The sequence below is a fragment of the Ammodytes marinus genome, assembly GCF_949987685.1.
Source record: "Ammodytes marinus genome assembly, chromosome: 8".
Classification (NCBI taxonomy): domain Eukaryota; kingdom Metazoa; phylum Chordata; class Actinopteri; order Uranoscopiformes; family Ammodytidae; genus Ammodytes; species Ammodytes marinus.
This window is the reverse complement of record NC_137212.1, coordinates 16,118,485-16,134,534: the sequence shown is the minus strand read 5'-3', so window position 1 is coordinate 16,134,534 and position 16,050 is coordinate 16,118,485. Positions and strand designations below refer to the sequence as shown.

The window sequence follows — 16,050 nt, the reverse complement described above, 5'->3', positions numbered from 1 at the left end:
TTCCAAAACCAAATATGGGGTTCTGATGGTGCATTCTGGTGACTTGAAAATAAAAATAAATAAATGAGTAGCCAACACTGTTCTGCAAAGGTCTACTATAAACCTGACAGACTATTCCCACGTCGTTGTGATGTCTGCAGTGCTGCTTGATATATGGGCAGAGATTTGTGTCAGTAGAACTTGAATTTGAATTGATCGACTTGAATATGAATTGATCAACCTGCATTTGAATTATTGATACTTGAATTCGAATTTATACACTTGTATATGAATTATCCATTTGAATTTGAATTAATTGTACTTGAATCTGGATTTTATTTACTTGAATCTGAATCAGTTAATATTCCAAATGACTTTCAAATAAAAATTCAAAATTCAAGTTTTCAAATTCAAGTAGAAAAAATTCAAATTCAAGTAGAAAAAATTCAAATTCAAGTAGAAAAAATTCAGATTCGAGTAGAGATGTGCACATCCGGGTTCTTTGAGGAAGAGCAATCGAGTGCAGATCTCTGATCCTAGGCTACAGCGTCCGGCGGGTGACCGTTGTTTAACGTTCAGGAAATATAAAGTCATAAATTAGTTTGTTTAATCATCATCTGTGTTTTTGACCTCTTGTTTTATAATTGAAGTATCTTTTAGAACACTAATCACGTTTGAGTAATGAAACTGAAAGTAGTTATAATATCGCCAGGCTATAGGCTATCAATGAAAACAGACGGTCAAACAGCGTCCAAATGAGCTAAAATCCTAAATAGCCTACAATAAACAGTAACATGGCAAACTTATTTTTAGGCAAGCTCTAATTCATTATTTATTAATTTTTTCACACGTTTACATGTTTAGAGGCGGAGGATTCCTCCGACGCTCTCTGTCCGGCTTATCAGACAGCACTCAGCTGTTTTTTGGAGCATTAAATGCTTAATTTCCTGCATTCTGGTGAATTTGTATTCACCAAACACCTTTCTTCAGTGCAAATGAACAGTAGTGCAAATAGACCGAACTCTGATGTGTGACTATTTATTCTTGTGCCCCGCTGTGATCGCTCTCGCTGTCATAGCCTACTCTGGTTTGGTCGTGGCATCCTCGCTGCTGTCCTCGGCATTTGAGACGCAGCATTTATTTAATGCTCATAGTTAATCACATAGCCTAGTGCTGAAACGAAAGCTATCAAGGCCGTGGTTTAAGGCTGAAATTATAACCGGGGCAGTGCACCTTAACGTTGTCGAGGGGAAGGCTTCCGCGATCTCCGTTAGTTTCAGTTTACAGCCGACAAAGTTACAATCACAACGACCGCATAGACAGCGCATGGACAGCGTTTTAATGAAGCCTCTCATTCTTATTATCATAAGGGCGTTGATGCAAATGATGAAATCTAAACATTACGGCGGCCCTAGTGGTGCGTAAAAGGACAGCGCAGTTGGCAATCTCTCCTCAGTACACTACCGCAGCTAAAAAGCCACAGTAAAAGTCGATCGCACAGCCGATTCCTGCCTCTGACACGTTGACTCGCAACATAATGATGCTATAAAATGAAGACATTAGGCTACATTGCCTCTATTTTCTCTCCACACAAAGCGTTATCTCTCCCATTGCACACACGCATGCCCCGGCCGCTTCTGAGAGCACAGCCAGTGTTGGTTCCACCCGAAAAAATAAAATAAATACAACTTGGACATAGGCCCTGAAGCTGAATGACCGCTCTAGTAACGGGCAGTCCATTACTGGACGCCTAATACTAGACCCCGAATATAAGACGACCCGACTTTACGACCGAAGTGTTAATAGGCTATGTTCGCCTTTAGCCTACTTGATGCATGCGCGCTCACCGGCCGGCGGGGACACAATTCTTATCAGCGGTAACCGGCACACACCTTGGAGGAGCAGGTGCGCAGGTGAACATTGCATCCTGTCAGCGCGTCTCTCTCTCTCTCTCTCTCTCTCTCTCTCTCTCTCTCTCTCTCTCTCTCTCTCTCTCTCTCTCTCTCTCTCTCTCTCTCTCTCTCTCCCCCCTGTGGTAGGGCTCTTAGCAGACGGAGGGAACGTAGGCTATAGTGACTATGTTGAAGTTATCTACTGCTTTGTGCCATTAACCTGGATTTTTAATGATAACCTAATGCATTAGTGCGCGCCCCAGCACTCTGAGTCTACCGAAGTGCGCATGGGAAAGCGGGGCACAAACGTGACCCTGTAGGACAGTTAAAGCAAAATCACTGCATAGAAATCTCCATCGGGATGTTTTTATCATTTCCTGATGATTTTACGTTTGCTTGTCCAGCTCAACTGACAGACAGCTGAGTGCTGTCTGATAAGCCGGACAGAGAGCGCCGGAGGAATCCTCCGCCTCTAAACATGTAAACGTGTGAAAAAATGAATAAATAATGAATTAGAGCTTGCCTAAAAATAAGTTTGCCATGTTACTGTTTATTGTAGGCTATTTAGGATGTTAGCTCATTTGGACGCTGTTTGACCGTCTGTTTTCATTGATAGCCTATAGCCTGGCGATATTAGCCTATAATAACACCCGCCGGACGCTGTAGCCTAGGATCAGAGATCTGCACTCGATTGCTCTTCCTCAAAGAACCCGGATGTGCACATCTCTACTCGAATCTGAATTTTTTCTACTTGAATTTGAATTTTTTCTACTTGAATTTGAATTTTTTCTACTTGAATTTGAAAACTTGAATTTTTATTTGAAAGTCATTTGGAATATTAACTGATTCAGATTCAAGTAAATAAAATTCAGATTCAAGTACAATTAATTCAAATTCAAATGGATAATTCATATTCAAGTGTATACATTCGAATTCAAGTATCAATAATTCAAATGCAGATTGATCAATTCATATTCAAGTCGATCAATTCAAATTCAAGTTCTACTGACACAAATCTCTGCCCATATTGATAGCCCTGAAATACGCCCCACAACATACAGTGTAATTCCTCACCATTTACAGGGTAATATTTTGTGGTAACAATGTACAAGTACGGCTACCGATATACAAAGTGGATTTTTTTTTTACGATAATTGAAATAGGTTAGAGTCACAAGGCAAGGCAAGTTTATTTATATAGCTAAATTCAGACACAATGCAATTCAAAGAGCTTTACAGGGGGGCATATCAAAAAAGTGTTGTCATTTTGGATTGCTAAAAGGTGAGACCTTGATGAAGTGCTGATGAGATATTTTTGGGGGGATGGTATTTCCCAAGGACTAAAAATATATTCTTATTTATTATGTTCTTATGTTTTATTTGAACAAATATGGTAATGGAATGAATGACATCTCAGTTTACATTACAAGTTGCTTTATTTATTTGTTTATCAGCTTCATTTGTGATGAAGAGACCCTTCTGCAACATTTACAGTTTACATCAAGCAATTACATTAATATACATTGTGTACCTCAAACTTAATAGTTTGCAATGCTTGCTTGAAAATATGAAAATAAAACATGTGACTGAAGGCAATGAGCTTAATTGCAGTGAGCGGTGCATTGACAGGCCAGGTGGGCTTCTGCAGTCTCCATCAGATCTATGCTCTTCTCGTAAATGCTGTTCAGACCCTCAGAGAGATTCAGGTTAGACTCTGAAAAAATGGAGAGGGACAAGCATTTACATTGTGTATAAGAAAACAAGATAGATGTAGAATGATACAGTTCTATGAAGAAGCTGTGATTTCTCGCAGACTCACCAAGAGGCAGGCAGTGGTAGCCAACAGTGACTTTCGTGGTCCTCACTGGCATGCAGCCGGGCAGGCAGCGCAGCACTGGCTCCACGGAGTAACACTTGGACTCCTGGCCATAGAGGATCATCTCCTTATCCAACTTCACTGATTGAAGCTTCATGTAACACTCTGGAAAAGGTTGAACATGGAAGGTAAGCATTGTTAATATGATTACCTACAACAGACCTGACCATAAATCAGATTCTACATATAATCTAATGAAATGCTGCTTTGATGTCAGTTTGTTATGATTTTGCAAATTTATTTTATATGCTTCAATTTTGGTATTCTGGCTATGAATTATATTATGATAGAGAAAGGTGAGACAGGTAGTTCGGGTAAGTATTACCAGAAGAATCCCGGCAGCTCTGTCCAGCCTGAACCCAGGAGTGAGCGTAGCTGAGTGCGTTTTTGGTAATGCGTCCGTTGGGTGTGCGATACTCCTGTCTGACTTCACCGTCAGCCTTTCCACACAGTCCACAGGTCTGTCCTCTCATCCAGTCAACAACTTTAACCTGAAAGAAAGAAAAACAGTTCGGCATTTGCACAATTACCAGCTGTATTTAAATTAATAATAAAAAAATCGAATTTAAATCAGTTAGATTTTTTTATATTACCTTCAAGGAATTCAGATCTAAGAACACTTCCTGAAGACCATGGCTAGGAGCAATGAGGGAAATTCCCTGGCCCTTCTGTCTGATCTGAATTTTACCTAAACATAATGCAAATATAGGTATACATATAAAAATGTGATAATATCCAACAAATTAATAATTTTAGCATGAAAGTTGCCTTCAAATGGATAAAATAAGATCAAAACCTGCGGGATGCTGATATGGCAAGTTGCTGATGGGGATTAGCTCTCCATTAACCTTCACCATAATTGCACTGCCCATGGGATACATCTCCACATCACTGTTGAGAAAACAATGTAAAGGCATGTATGACTTCATGTCTTTATTTCCATATTTAGAATTTTTCTTTTTTGACCATTCCCACAATTTAGATATACATACTGGTTGTTCTTACATGTTTGCTATCTTAACATTGATCAGGTTCTGTTCCTGTATTTCGTCCCTCTTCACCATTACTATGAATTTATGCTCTGACGTACAATCTTGAGCCAAAACCTGGTAGCAAGAGTGTGGCATCTCGTTCTTGTACTTCTTGTTGTTGAATGTGGTCAGGGTGTCTTTGACCAGGACACACTCAGCTGGAGTGAAAGAGAAAAGGTTAATCAGTAAGTTAGCTATTTGCTGATCAGTCTGACTATTTAGTCTATTCTTTAAATGTATTCACCTGCATGAGCTTTGGTGACCATGTAGGAGATTGTGTCAGTCCAGCTGCTTTGGTATGCTTCAAGCTCAGCTGAAGTGTTTCCGAATGGCAGAGATACAGGGAGTCTCAGGCCAAGTTTGTTTATGGTTATCTGGAATATTCAATTCAGGGGGGTTTACGATGAGTGCGTTGCATTGTCTGTCTGTAAATATTATGCAATAAAACTGTACCTTTGGTGTTTTCAGCACAACATTCAGGCTTGTCTCGTTTGCAACAGCCATAGACAGTTTGATCTGATTGCGAACATTCTTGACCTTTACCAGGCTTAATCTGGTTTCCTTAGCGATGCGGTTAATGTACTCAGACAGCCTAGATGGACAAAAAGTTTTTTTTAAGAAATGTCAGACTGAGTGTTAAATGCACACAGAAAATGAAAACACGCCAAAGAAGGTCTCTTATCTACATCAAATAGGCCCAACAAGTCAATGTTTTTTTGATGAGAGGCCAGGATACCGTTGTTTAGCATGTTTTTTTAAATAAAACAAATTTTTTGAAATCTGCTTTAGTTTGGGGCATTACTCCTTTGCATAGCGCATCATGCTCTTTGGAAGTTTCTCCCAGGAAATCTTCAGGCGAGCTGCAGGGTCCTGACCCACAAGACCAGTCTCGACTGTGATCTCAGTCTCGTACTGCTTGCAGTCAATGCCCCATGCAATCTTGGCCTAAGCAAAAATAAAATCTCAATCATCATCACACACATTTCTAAAATCTGTTGGCATTTCAGTTAATATTAATCAAATCCAAGTTTTTACCATCAGCTTGTGGTGGCTAAGCATCACACCATCAGCGCAGATTCTCCAGTGGTCGTTCACAGCCAGGTTGGCAAAAATCACCTGTACTCTGGCATTAGGTTTGTCAAAGTAAGCTGCAATCTGGTATCCCTGAGCAATGTGGTCAGCCCTCACAGCACGGATGAGAATGGTCACGGCAGGAGTGACAGCATTAGTGAGGTACTTAGCCTTAAAGTGGAAAGCAGAGTTTTGATGTTAATGAAAGTCTGGATTTTCCCCACTGACACAATTAGTGTAAATGGCTTGATGTAATGACTTACCTTTTTGTAGATGGCTTCGAAGCTGTGGGCACTGCTCTTGCTGCTGGCGCGACCAGTTGAGCGGTCATGCTGCGAATAATGACAACATACGTTTAGCATGCTCAAACAGTACATGACGTGGCTGCATCATGCTCATGCAAAACAATCTCTAAATACCTGGTGGATGTGGTTCTTGGTAAAGTTCATCTCATACATTTCCCGCTGCAATAAATAGAAAATAAAAAAAATTAGTTGATACATATCTGAACACGTACTTTTTGATTCAACTGTTTTTTTTTATTAAAAAAAATGTATATACATGTTCAGTGTTTTGTCTCACCTTGGACAAGGAGCTGGAGCTGGAGGAGCTGGAGCTGGAGCTGGAAGAGCGGCGTCTGGATTTGAGAGAGCGGCGTCTGGATTTGGAAGAGCTGCGTCTGGATTTGGAAGAGCTGCGTCTGGATTTGAGAGAGCGGCGTCTGGATTTGGAAGAGCTGCGTCTGGATTTGGAAGAGCTGCGTCTGGATTTGAGAGAGCGGCGTCTGGATTTGGAAGAGCTGCTGCTGGAGAGAGATGAGCGACTGCTTGATTTGGAGGAGCGACTGCTGGAACTGGAAGAGCTTGATCGGCTTCTGTTGGGAGCAACGCCGTCAACTGTCTTGCTTTTGCGGCGAGAAGATGAGCTGGAAGAGGACTTGGATGATGCAGAGGAAGAGACTCTTGAACTGGAGCTGCTGGAGCTGGAGGAGCTCGATGTGCCGTTCTTCAGACCAGGAGCCAGGAATTTCTTGAGTTTCATCAGGACTTTTTTGTCCTCAATAATTTCCTCTTCATCACTCATGTTAATCACTTTCATGATCTTTTCTGCTGCTTTATCTCCTACCTGAATCTCAATTTCAATCTTCTCGATGACTGGTCCGGCAACTGCAACCATATAAATAAATAGAATAACTTATAAGCAACTTCCTGAAAAAATAACTAATATCAGTAATTTAAAACTATTTCACTTGCCTGGCACAACCTCAACCGTGACAGCATGTTTTCCAATCATGGCGTAGAGAGGGCAGTCCCTGATGAAGGCAGCATTGTGAGATTCAATCTCAGTGCATGCTTTCATTCCAAAGGTTTGAAATGCAGCACACATTCTCTTCTCAAATGCCTTGTTGACCATTTTCCTTGGTAGGTCGACAGGAATTATTTCAGATGATGCTGACTGTAAACCCAAAACAGATATCACTACGTTACATTGGAACATAATCCGTGTACCTTCCGTTCAATCCATAACCGTTTGGAAATCAAAACACGAAAAAAGAAACTGTTTGATTTAATTTTTTAGTTATTTGTTTCATTTAAAAAAAATAAAGAACGGACTGTTTTATTCAAAATATGCCTGTAAAACATGAATTGATAGCCATTTCTTATTTTTTATTTTCCATGTCGCCCTTTACATACGAAAATGGGAAAGGAGACAAACAGAAAATGTAAAAAATGTGCATTTTCATTTTTGAAGTTCCAAATAATAATTTATATTAATCAGCGGGTTAAACTGTGTCCTGCTGCCACAATGCCACGAGCTATGCGCGGCCAGCGCCGTGATGGCTCTGACCCATAGACTGTTTTCTGACCGTGGCTGTCTCTGTCTTTTAAGTAGGCTAAAGCCTCTTGTCGGTAACCCAGCCGAACCGTGCCGAACCGAACTGTGCTGCTCAGAGGAAACGAGGCATGATCTAAACAGCGACAGACATACAGCTGTTGATCCAGATCAAAACGGGACAAACCACCAATTGATGAATCTTTATTGAGAGGGGAAACATATTTTGGCTGGCTGCCAAAGGCTGCTATGTCATTGTCTGTCATAAGCTACCATCAAGAGCCTTATTTTACAAAAAGCTCAATTCAGATAGCCTATAGCCTAAACGTGGACAAAATATAGCCTAGACAAGTTTCTTCTTTCCTCGACACACACACACACACACACACACACACACACACACACACACACACATGCGCGCGCCCCCTTAAACTGGGCGATTGCCCACTGTGACTCGGCAAGTGAAGTGAAGACAGGGAAAAAAGAGAGACAGAGACGACGATCGCCTCAGACGCAATTTTCACTCGTGGAACTAACCAATACAAATGCTTTCATATGCAGCTGTCTGCACTGGGGCTCACGCCTCAGCTGATCACGAGTATCAATAACATTATCAATAATGTAGGGTGTGTCCCTCAGTTCCCAATGCGATGCTGATGTCCGCACGTAATCGGTGATTAATGAATGAAGAGTAAAACAAACATTTATTAGATGATTAGGCTATGAGACCCAAGGCAATTGCCTACCTTTGCGCAATGGTTAAGTTCGCCTCTGGGCGCGCGCGCACACACGCACACGCACTTCTTTCACTAAATTGAAACATGTATTTTTCAAAATCAACATTTAGGCCATTATTCTCATATTTGATATCCTGGTCATGAATGTTGATTCAAAATGGATAAAAACGTGTTTTAGTATAATATATAATGTAGATGAGAGGATGATTGTTAAAAAAACAGGTAACTTTTCGTTTTTCGTGTTTTGATTTCCAAACGGATATGGATTGAACAGCGTAGATGATGTTTGTATTGGAAAAGGTGGTCACTGAATCAAACTTACCTTACTAGCAGCTAGAGAGGATGCCATACTCGACCATGTTGAAGTGAAAGACTCCCTTGACAGCTTTGCTGGAATCATTGGTGTGTTTTTGGCAGCTGCAAGGTCTTCTACATTTCTTGCAACAGCAAAAGTCTCAACACTGTTGGAGGAAGAAAAATCGTTTTAAGAAACACAATGTTAAAACTGGTTGATACATGCTACTTGGTGACTACACGATACTAGGGAATGTACACACATTGCAGATGCGATCTTGTCCACACCATGAACAGGGAGGAACTGAAGCTTGAAGTTGCCCTTAACCATGTCAATTCTTGCCTCTATCTTCGCAGGGACAATAGTGTGAACTCTGGCTCTTGAGATCAGGGCAGCCTGGAGTAGAGCAGTATTCACTCCCATAACTGCATAGGTGTGCATTGAAACACTAAAAGGGATAGAAAATATAAACTTTGATGCTGAAATCCCGAAACCATTTGTTTTTAGTTACACTGATGAGAAGAAGGTTATTAGCTTTCAAGTAATTTACAACTATATTACCTTGGAGCAATGGCAGCCCTCATGCTGATTTCAGACTTCATGAGTTGGGAGGGATGGAAGTTCTTTGGCAGAGATGGTGTCACTGTGGCTTGAACTGTGAAAAAACAACATATTTTCAGTTCTAGCATAGGTCATTTTCTCAAATCAACACTTAAATTACACCAGTGGAACTTACGTTCAACAGCTGCAGCAGCCACTGCAGCAGTATAAAAACTGAGCTCCATGGGGAGACCAACAGAGGTAGGAAGAATACGACGCACCTCAGCAACCAGCATTGGTTTGGCAAAATGCATTGTAAAGCCAGAAAGCAGACCATCCAAAGCCTTCCTGCCATAAGTGTGCATTGCTGGTCCACTTGCAAGCTTCAAACATAAAACATGCTTATAAGACATCATGTATTCAATTTAATATAAAATTATTTCTAAGCATTTGTACAGAAGAAGATGGGGTACCTCTACAATCTGATCAACAATGGCTTTGTCAATGTTGGCAAATGCAATTTCCTGTCCGAAGAATTTCACATATACAGAGGCCAGGGGCTGGCTTGAAGGATGAGCCCTCCATGCAGAAAGCTGTGCAAAGAAAATAAAACAGTCCATTAAACACTGTAGCTTCTTTAAGCAAAAATGTGCTTTGATGACATCATTCTTAAAAAATAATTGTATTTTTTGTAATGATCCCTTTAAACTTACAGCCTTCATAACTTGTTTAATCTTGGTGATCCTTTGTGTATTCTCAGGTGCCTCTTGGGTTTTCAGCAAGGCCTCCTGGATTCCCTCAGTTCTCACTCCAAACTGAAAAATAAAATAAAAATAGCATTTTGTTTAACTTGTTTTTAAAATATTACAAAAAATAGAATATAAAAAATGTATATACTGTAGACCTGTTAACTAATTTTAACAAAATGGCATAAATTGACAATGGCAATATTATTTGATCTAATGTTAAAACTATTTTGTCATATATTTGTCAGGCCATTGCTAATTGAGTGGCAACAATTAACCCTTTTCCACCGAGGCAAAATTGGGACCGGTTGAGAGCAGTTGCCCAATCGGGCACCAGTTCTTTGTTTTTCCACCGCAAAAGAGGCTACCGGCCAGAAAAACTGGGTCCGAAGCGGCATCAACTCTGAGCTTGTCTGAAAGTGGGAACTGCTTATGGCAGGAGCAAAGGGCGCGATTATCGTGACCAACCAGACCAACTAAACTAACTGGATAAGTTGTGTTTGGTTAATAAAGCAAAGCCTGAGAAAAAACTTGTAAAAACAGGATCTATCCGCCACTGTTGTTGATGTTGTGCTTAAAGCTAGCGTTAGCATTAGCTGGGAGGGCGGTGATGTCGGTTGACATACACAGACGTTTACAGTGACGTCATGACTCATGACATGGCTATGTAGGTGAATCAGCAGCGAACCGACTCTAGTACCGGCCTGGAATTGACCTTGTTTTCCGATGGTGGAAAAGTTGATCAAGCCTATCAGCTTCACAAACCTCTCTCTGTATTTCTCAGTATTGCAATGTTTATAAATTAATATCAGCCGACAACAGTTGTTGTGCAAAGGTTTGTACGAAAGGAATGCACATGCTAGACATATGATAGCCTATTATAGTGTTACCTACAGTAGCTATGGAAAACATGAGTGTCATACCTCAAGAATATCAGCGTAAGCTCCTGCCATGTAGGTGCGAGCTTTGGCCACAATGGCTCTTGGCAGGACAGTTGCAGCATCGTTAATGTAGAAGGCGCTGGCAGCAGCACCCACCATCCAGGGGCCTGCAGGGAAAGATACGAAAACTGTCAAACCACATTTTGAATCTGAAATCCCTGGAGGAAAACTAATATTCGGTAGTGCTCTTACTGTGGTACGCATCCAAATAGATAGCTCTGCTGAAACGGTAGCTCAGTCTGTCGAATTTAGGGCTAAGCATCTTCACAGCCACATTACAGGCGGCAGCACTGAAAGTAAAAAGTTCAAAAATAAGAGATTCTAGGTCCTACCATGTTTAACTAGCAAAAAAATGTAAATGTAAATGTTATTGAAGTTCTTACACAGAGGCAAAGTCAGGAGCGGTGTTCTTGGTCATGGCTTTTATGTAAGAGTAGACAAAGCTAGCGACCTGCATATTTGTTTCTTTCAGGAGGACGTCGGCAACAGTAGACACCAGACCCATGGGCAGCTTAGTCTCAAACAGTACGATAGTAGCAACCATACGGAGCTCTGGGTGGACAGTCTTGTCCATGAACAGCTGTATAGCAAATTCCTGGATCTAAGTCCCAAATGAAAAAATATGAGAAATTATGATGAAACAGGTTTTAATTGTATGTACTACTAGAAAAGAAACGATTTGGAGAATATAGTCTCACCCTCTTGGGATCCTTCTTAGCAATGTTCCTTAGGGCCATAGCTGCTTCAATGTGAACTCTGTGAGGCATACTAGCAGCAGCACTGCCAAAGCCAGGCAGGAGCTTCATGATTGGCTTCAGGCTGGCAGGGTGTCCAGCATTACCCAGAACTTTGAGAGCGAGTACGACCTCCTCAATTTCACCTTTGGCAAGAGCCTGGATTGCAAGTTCGTGGAATGGCTGTGGAAGGAGCAGAAAGGTATTCCCTTCACTGATGTTATATAACACAATTTTAGTTAAATAAAACACATGTACCAATCATACATACCTTATAGCTTGCACCTATTTTAGTACAGTATTTTATTGAGTAATGTATTTTAATGTGTTCTATGTGTGTGTGTATGTTGGATGTGAGTGGACCATCTGAGTCCTTAATAAAGATTATTATATACCCTCACAAGCTCGGCTGAGCAAACTGGGTTCTCCACACAGAATTTAGCAACCAGGGTGCCGTAGCCCAGCATGGCAATCTCACGCAGAACTGGGTTTTCCTGGATTTTGGGGTTCATCGCCAGGCCCTAAGGATTGGTGGAAATAAACATCTGATTACAGTATGTGTGCCAGTTTTTGCACAATCACATATACCCAAGAAAACATTTAACGTTGCCTTGCCTCTGCAAGCCTGATAGCCTCCCGGTCGGCTGTCACCATCTGCACAGACATCAGCAGGGCTTGAGCAGTTTCAGCCATAGTCAGCTCATTTGCGAGGAACTTCTCCTTGACAAACCTCAAGGCAGCATGAGTGCCAATGGCAGGGACAGCATTCAGGATCCAGTGCCTGAGAAAGGGAAAAATATTCTATGTTTATCATCAATGGCAAGTTTTTTTCATGGCTCCTCTTTGAATGAAAGTTGCAGTTACCTGTAATCGGGTCTAGCTTTGAATTGAGTCCAGAGGGCCTCAATACTTTCAAATTTGGCCACACGCAGCAGCTGGATGAGCTCAATGAACTTCAAGGGGGCATCTTCATGGACTTTGGCCACATTGAAGGTCACCAGGTGGTTGAGAATCTCAACAATCTGTTAGGTAACAAAATTATTCCCATGAGCTTGTCGCAGGATAAATTCAACATAAATCGGAAGAAGATGGAATAGTTGCTGAGGTACCTGAGCCTCGGCATTGGTGATCCTCAGAAGCGCGATGGGTGTCTGGAGAAGCTCACTGCTAAACTCGTACTGCAGGGATCCACGGTGAAGATACTCTCCTCTAATGGGCTCCATTGAAGTCTTTTCGACCTTCAGGAAGGTCAGGATTTGCCTTTGAATATACATGAGCACAACATCAATCTCCACTGTGACACTTTGTACGGAGAATGCTGCTTACGCCACTGTTATCGCACATACTTAGCCTCCATCTGGGCAGCGCCATTCAAGATATTAAAAGGTGAGAACTGGATGAGCTCTGTAGTAGTTGCCTCCAAGATCAAAGCGCCTGTGGCGGCTGGCTTCAGGATGTAGTTAAAAGCGGCAGTTCCCTTCAGGATCTGTCCTCTCTGCATTGTCAAGATCCACAGTATTATCATACCCACAGTGTTAAGAAATGTTCCGTATTACAGTGTGAATTGAGATGGAACTTGCACTTACAGCCTCACACTCAACGCATCTCTCCATGTAAGCCAAGCCGATGTCCTTAACGATTTTTTCCTGGCAGTTATTCAGGTCCTTGGTCTTGGTCAGCAAGATGCGGTCAGCCTTTGTATCCTCACTGATAGCGTAGTGGGTTTTGCAGACACCCTGAGCACCAGGCTAGTTCACAAAGATCGAAACACAGTTGAAATATTGCAACATTTTGTGGTTTGAATTATATGTAAATTAGTTATATGTACCTCCTGAAGATCATAAATATTCTGAGTCTTCTTGATGTTCAGCTGGAAGATGTTGAGGATTCCCCTGTAGATATTCAGCACAGTTGCAGAGATGCCAACTGGCGCGAACACTTTGCCGACAACACCATTGGCATACTCAAACTTAATTGGAGTCATGAGCTGAGCAGCCAGGACTGAGGTGAGCTTAGTGGCCGGGAGGTAAGCATCTGTTGGCCAGATGCCACTGTACTCAAAGATTTCAGGGTTTTCAAGCTGTAAGGGAGAGTGACAGTTGGAATGAATTGTGAACACTTACCTATAGGCCACACAGAAAACTCAGAACATTTTAAAGGTATTTACCTTCAACATGAAGGTGTCAGCAGCCATGGCACTGATCATAACTTTGGTAAGGACTTTTACTCCGGCCCTCGCCAGGCCGTCCTCGGGCAGGCCACCCAGAACAAAGGCTTCATATTTGTACACGTAGGTCTTGTCGGTAGCAAAGTCTGGGGCTGCGAGAATGAAAATGAGAATGAGAATGAGAGAAAAGAAAAGAAACTAGTGATTGCATTTACAATTTACAACAGTTTTAAAACATTTGAAAATATAAAATCACATTTCTTATGTAAAAGAATGACAACTTACCAAAATGTACCTGGTGACTTGCTGCAAAATAGTAATACAAAGTTATTTGATATTCATATAGGATAACAAGATGTGTTGTGAAGGAAAATGTGTATTTTCTTTTCTAGCATCAGTTATGTATCACAGACATTACATTATTTACAAATGAGATCACTCTTAAATCACAATTATACACAAGCTATATTACATTTGAGTGAAATGTAAGGTATGAAATTAGCAATAAAAACACTCACCCACAAGGGCCACAGTGAGTGCAAGCAAAAACACCCTCATGGCTGGAGGAAGTGTTCTTCTGTAACCAAAGGGTTGCTTATAAAGCCAGTGTTTGTTGACTGAAATGTATCATTAACTAAATATCAGCTTGCAATGTCAGTGATGTTACCATGCCCTGGTCACACAGATTAATCAAACAGTAAAATATGAATGGAAATGTCACAGATGTCACAGAAAATAAAACATTGCAACTGGACTTTTGGCTTTCAAACAATGTGCAGTGCTAAGAGGGATTTAGGCTTACTAATTGTGGCTGCTTTAAAAAAGATAAATAAAAAAAACTTTTATGTCTGCAAAAGTTTACCTTATTTATTTTAGGCCTGTTGTTTTAACAGCATGACAACATAAAATCCAAGCACGTAGCCTATATAAATACCCGACAATTGAAAAAGCAACTTCTATATAATCTAGCTATGGAATTTTGCTGTAGATGTTCCTTGGAAGTATGCATATTTAATAGATAAGTGGATTAAATGAAAAACATTCAAATGTAGGCTACTGAAGAAATTAAGAAACTTTTCATTCGCTTCACTACAGTTTTAAAGAAATGTGTCTTTAAACATATTGACCGCAACATTAGTGATAATGACATATTTGAGCCCTGAAGGCTACCACGTTTTGCATAACTCTTGTTTTACCTTAACTTTTGTTACACTCATTACCTTAGAGGACAAAAACGTCCCCTCCCTATAAACTGCCATAAAAACATTATACAGTAATATTTTTTTCTACTTTTTTTACAAACCTTTTATCCCACTTGATCTCTGTACATACATATCAAATGATCATTCCTTTGTAATTGCTTTTAACCCTTTACAAGCTTATGTGATGACTTGAGCCATTTTTATTTAAAAAAAACACGATAATTGAAATAATTCTCTTGTAATAGATGCAAAGTGGATTTTTTTGAGTGGGATAATAAATCTCAAGGATATGTTAATGATTTGCAATAAAACTGCTTTTGATACATGTTTAGTATTTGTGCAGTCACAGATGCAAATACATACTCAAACTCAGCTCCCTGAGGACAAAAACTTCCCCTCCCTATAAACTGCCCTAAAAACATTATACAGTTATATTTTTTCTACTTTTTATGAAAACCTTTTATCTCACTTGACCTCTTTACATACATATCAAATATGAATTCATTGTCAATTGCTTTTGACCCTTTTAATTCCAGTTTCTGGTCTTAAGTTTTGGATTATTGCCTAATATCACCAAATTCATATGTGTTTGTCATCATGGCTGTGGTTTGAAAAAACAAAGTTTTTACAGGATTTAATGTTTTCAAATTGGGCCATTTTTTCCATACAAGTTTGAATTTGTAAAGTTTGGCTTTGTGTACACAAACACACACACTATATTTTCTCAATACACACATATACACCACACAATAGCATCCCTACCAACACACTCACACCATTTAGGTTGATTCTTTTTTCTATTGCACTGTGGGGGGCAGGACCGACAACCTGGAAAATTGCTATGCCAAATATAGGGAAATGGCTCAAAATGGTGATGGTGTTGAAAATGATACATTTTGATGCTTTATGTCGAGGATGAAAGCATAAAATCATTGAAAAAAAATGTATGCAAAAAAGGGGACACAAACATCCTTAGGGACATGACTGTAACAAAAAAGTGTCCTGCC

General features: G+C 40.5%; 1 protein-coding gene across 1 annotated transcript; it reads right to left on the bottom strand.

The window, feature by feature from the left end:
* Window positions 1-3,458: 3,458 nt before the first annotated feature.
* On the bottom strand, window positions 3,459-14,399 carry LOC307254416 (vitellogenin-2-like; the record flags this gene model as incomplete). Its single annotated transcript, XM_080032807.1, has 34 exons — window positions 3,459-3,584; window positions 3,690-3,851; window positions 4,072-4,237; window positions 4,340-4,434; window positions 4,543-4,637; window positions 4,752-4,935; window positions 5,022-5,151; window positions 5,231-5,369; window positions 5,580-5,722; window positions 5,813-6,019; window positions 6,112-6,180; window positions 6,268-6,312; window positions 6,431-7,014; window positions 7,102-7,303; window positions 8,741-8,879; window positions 8,976-9,161; window positions 9,275-9,368; window positions 9,450-9,636; window positions 9,727-9,846; window positions 9,967-10,068; window positions 10,923-11,047; window positions 11,133-11,230; window positions 11,324-11,541; window positions 11,639-11,857; window positions 12,070-12,195; window positions 12,290-12,455; window positions 12,539-12,696; window positions 12,784-12,934; window positions 13,021-13,169; window positions 13,261-13,422; window positions 13,503-13,754; window positions 13,842-13,993; window positions 14,127-14,147; window positions 14,360-14,399. 34 exons carry the CDS (start codon window positions 14,397-14,399, stop codon window positions 3,472-3,474), a joined length of 5,199 nt encoding a protein of 1,732 aa, XP_079888933.1. The 3' UTR covers window positions 3,459-3,471.
* Window positions 14,400-16,050: the final 1,651 nt, after the last annotated feature.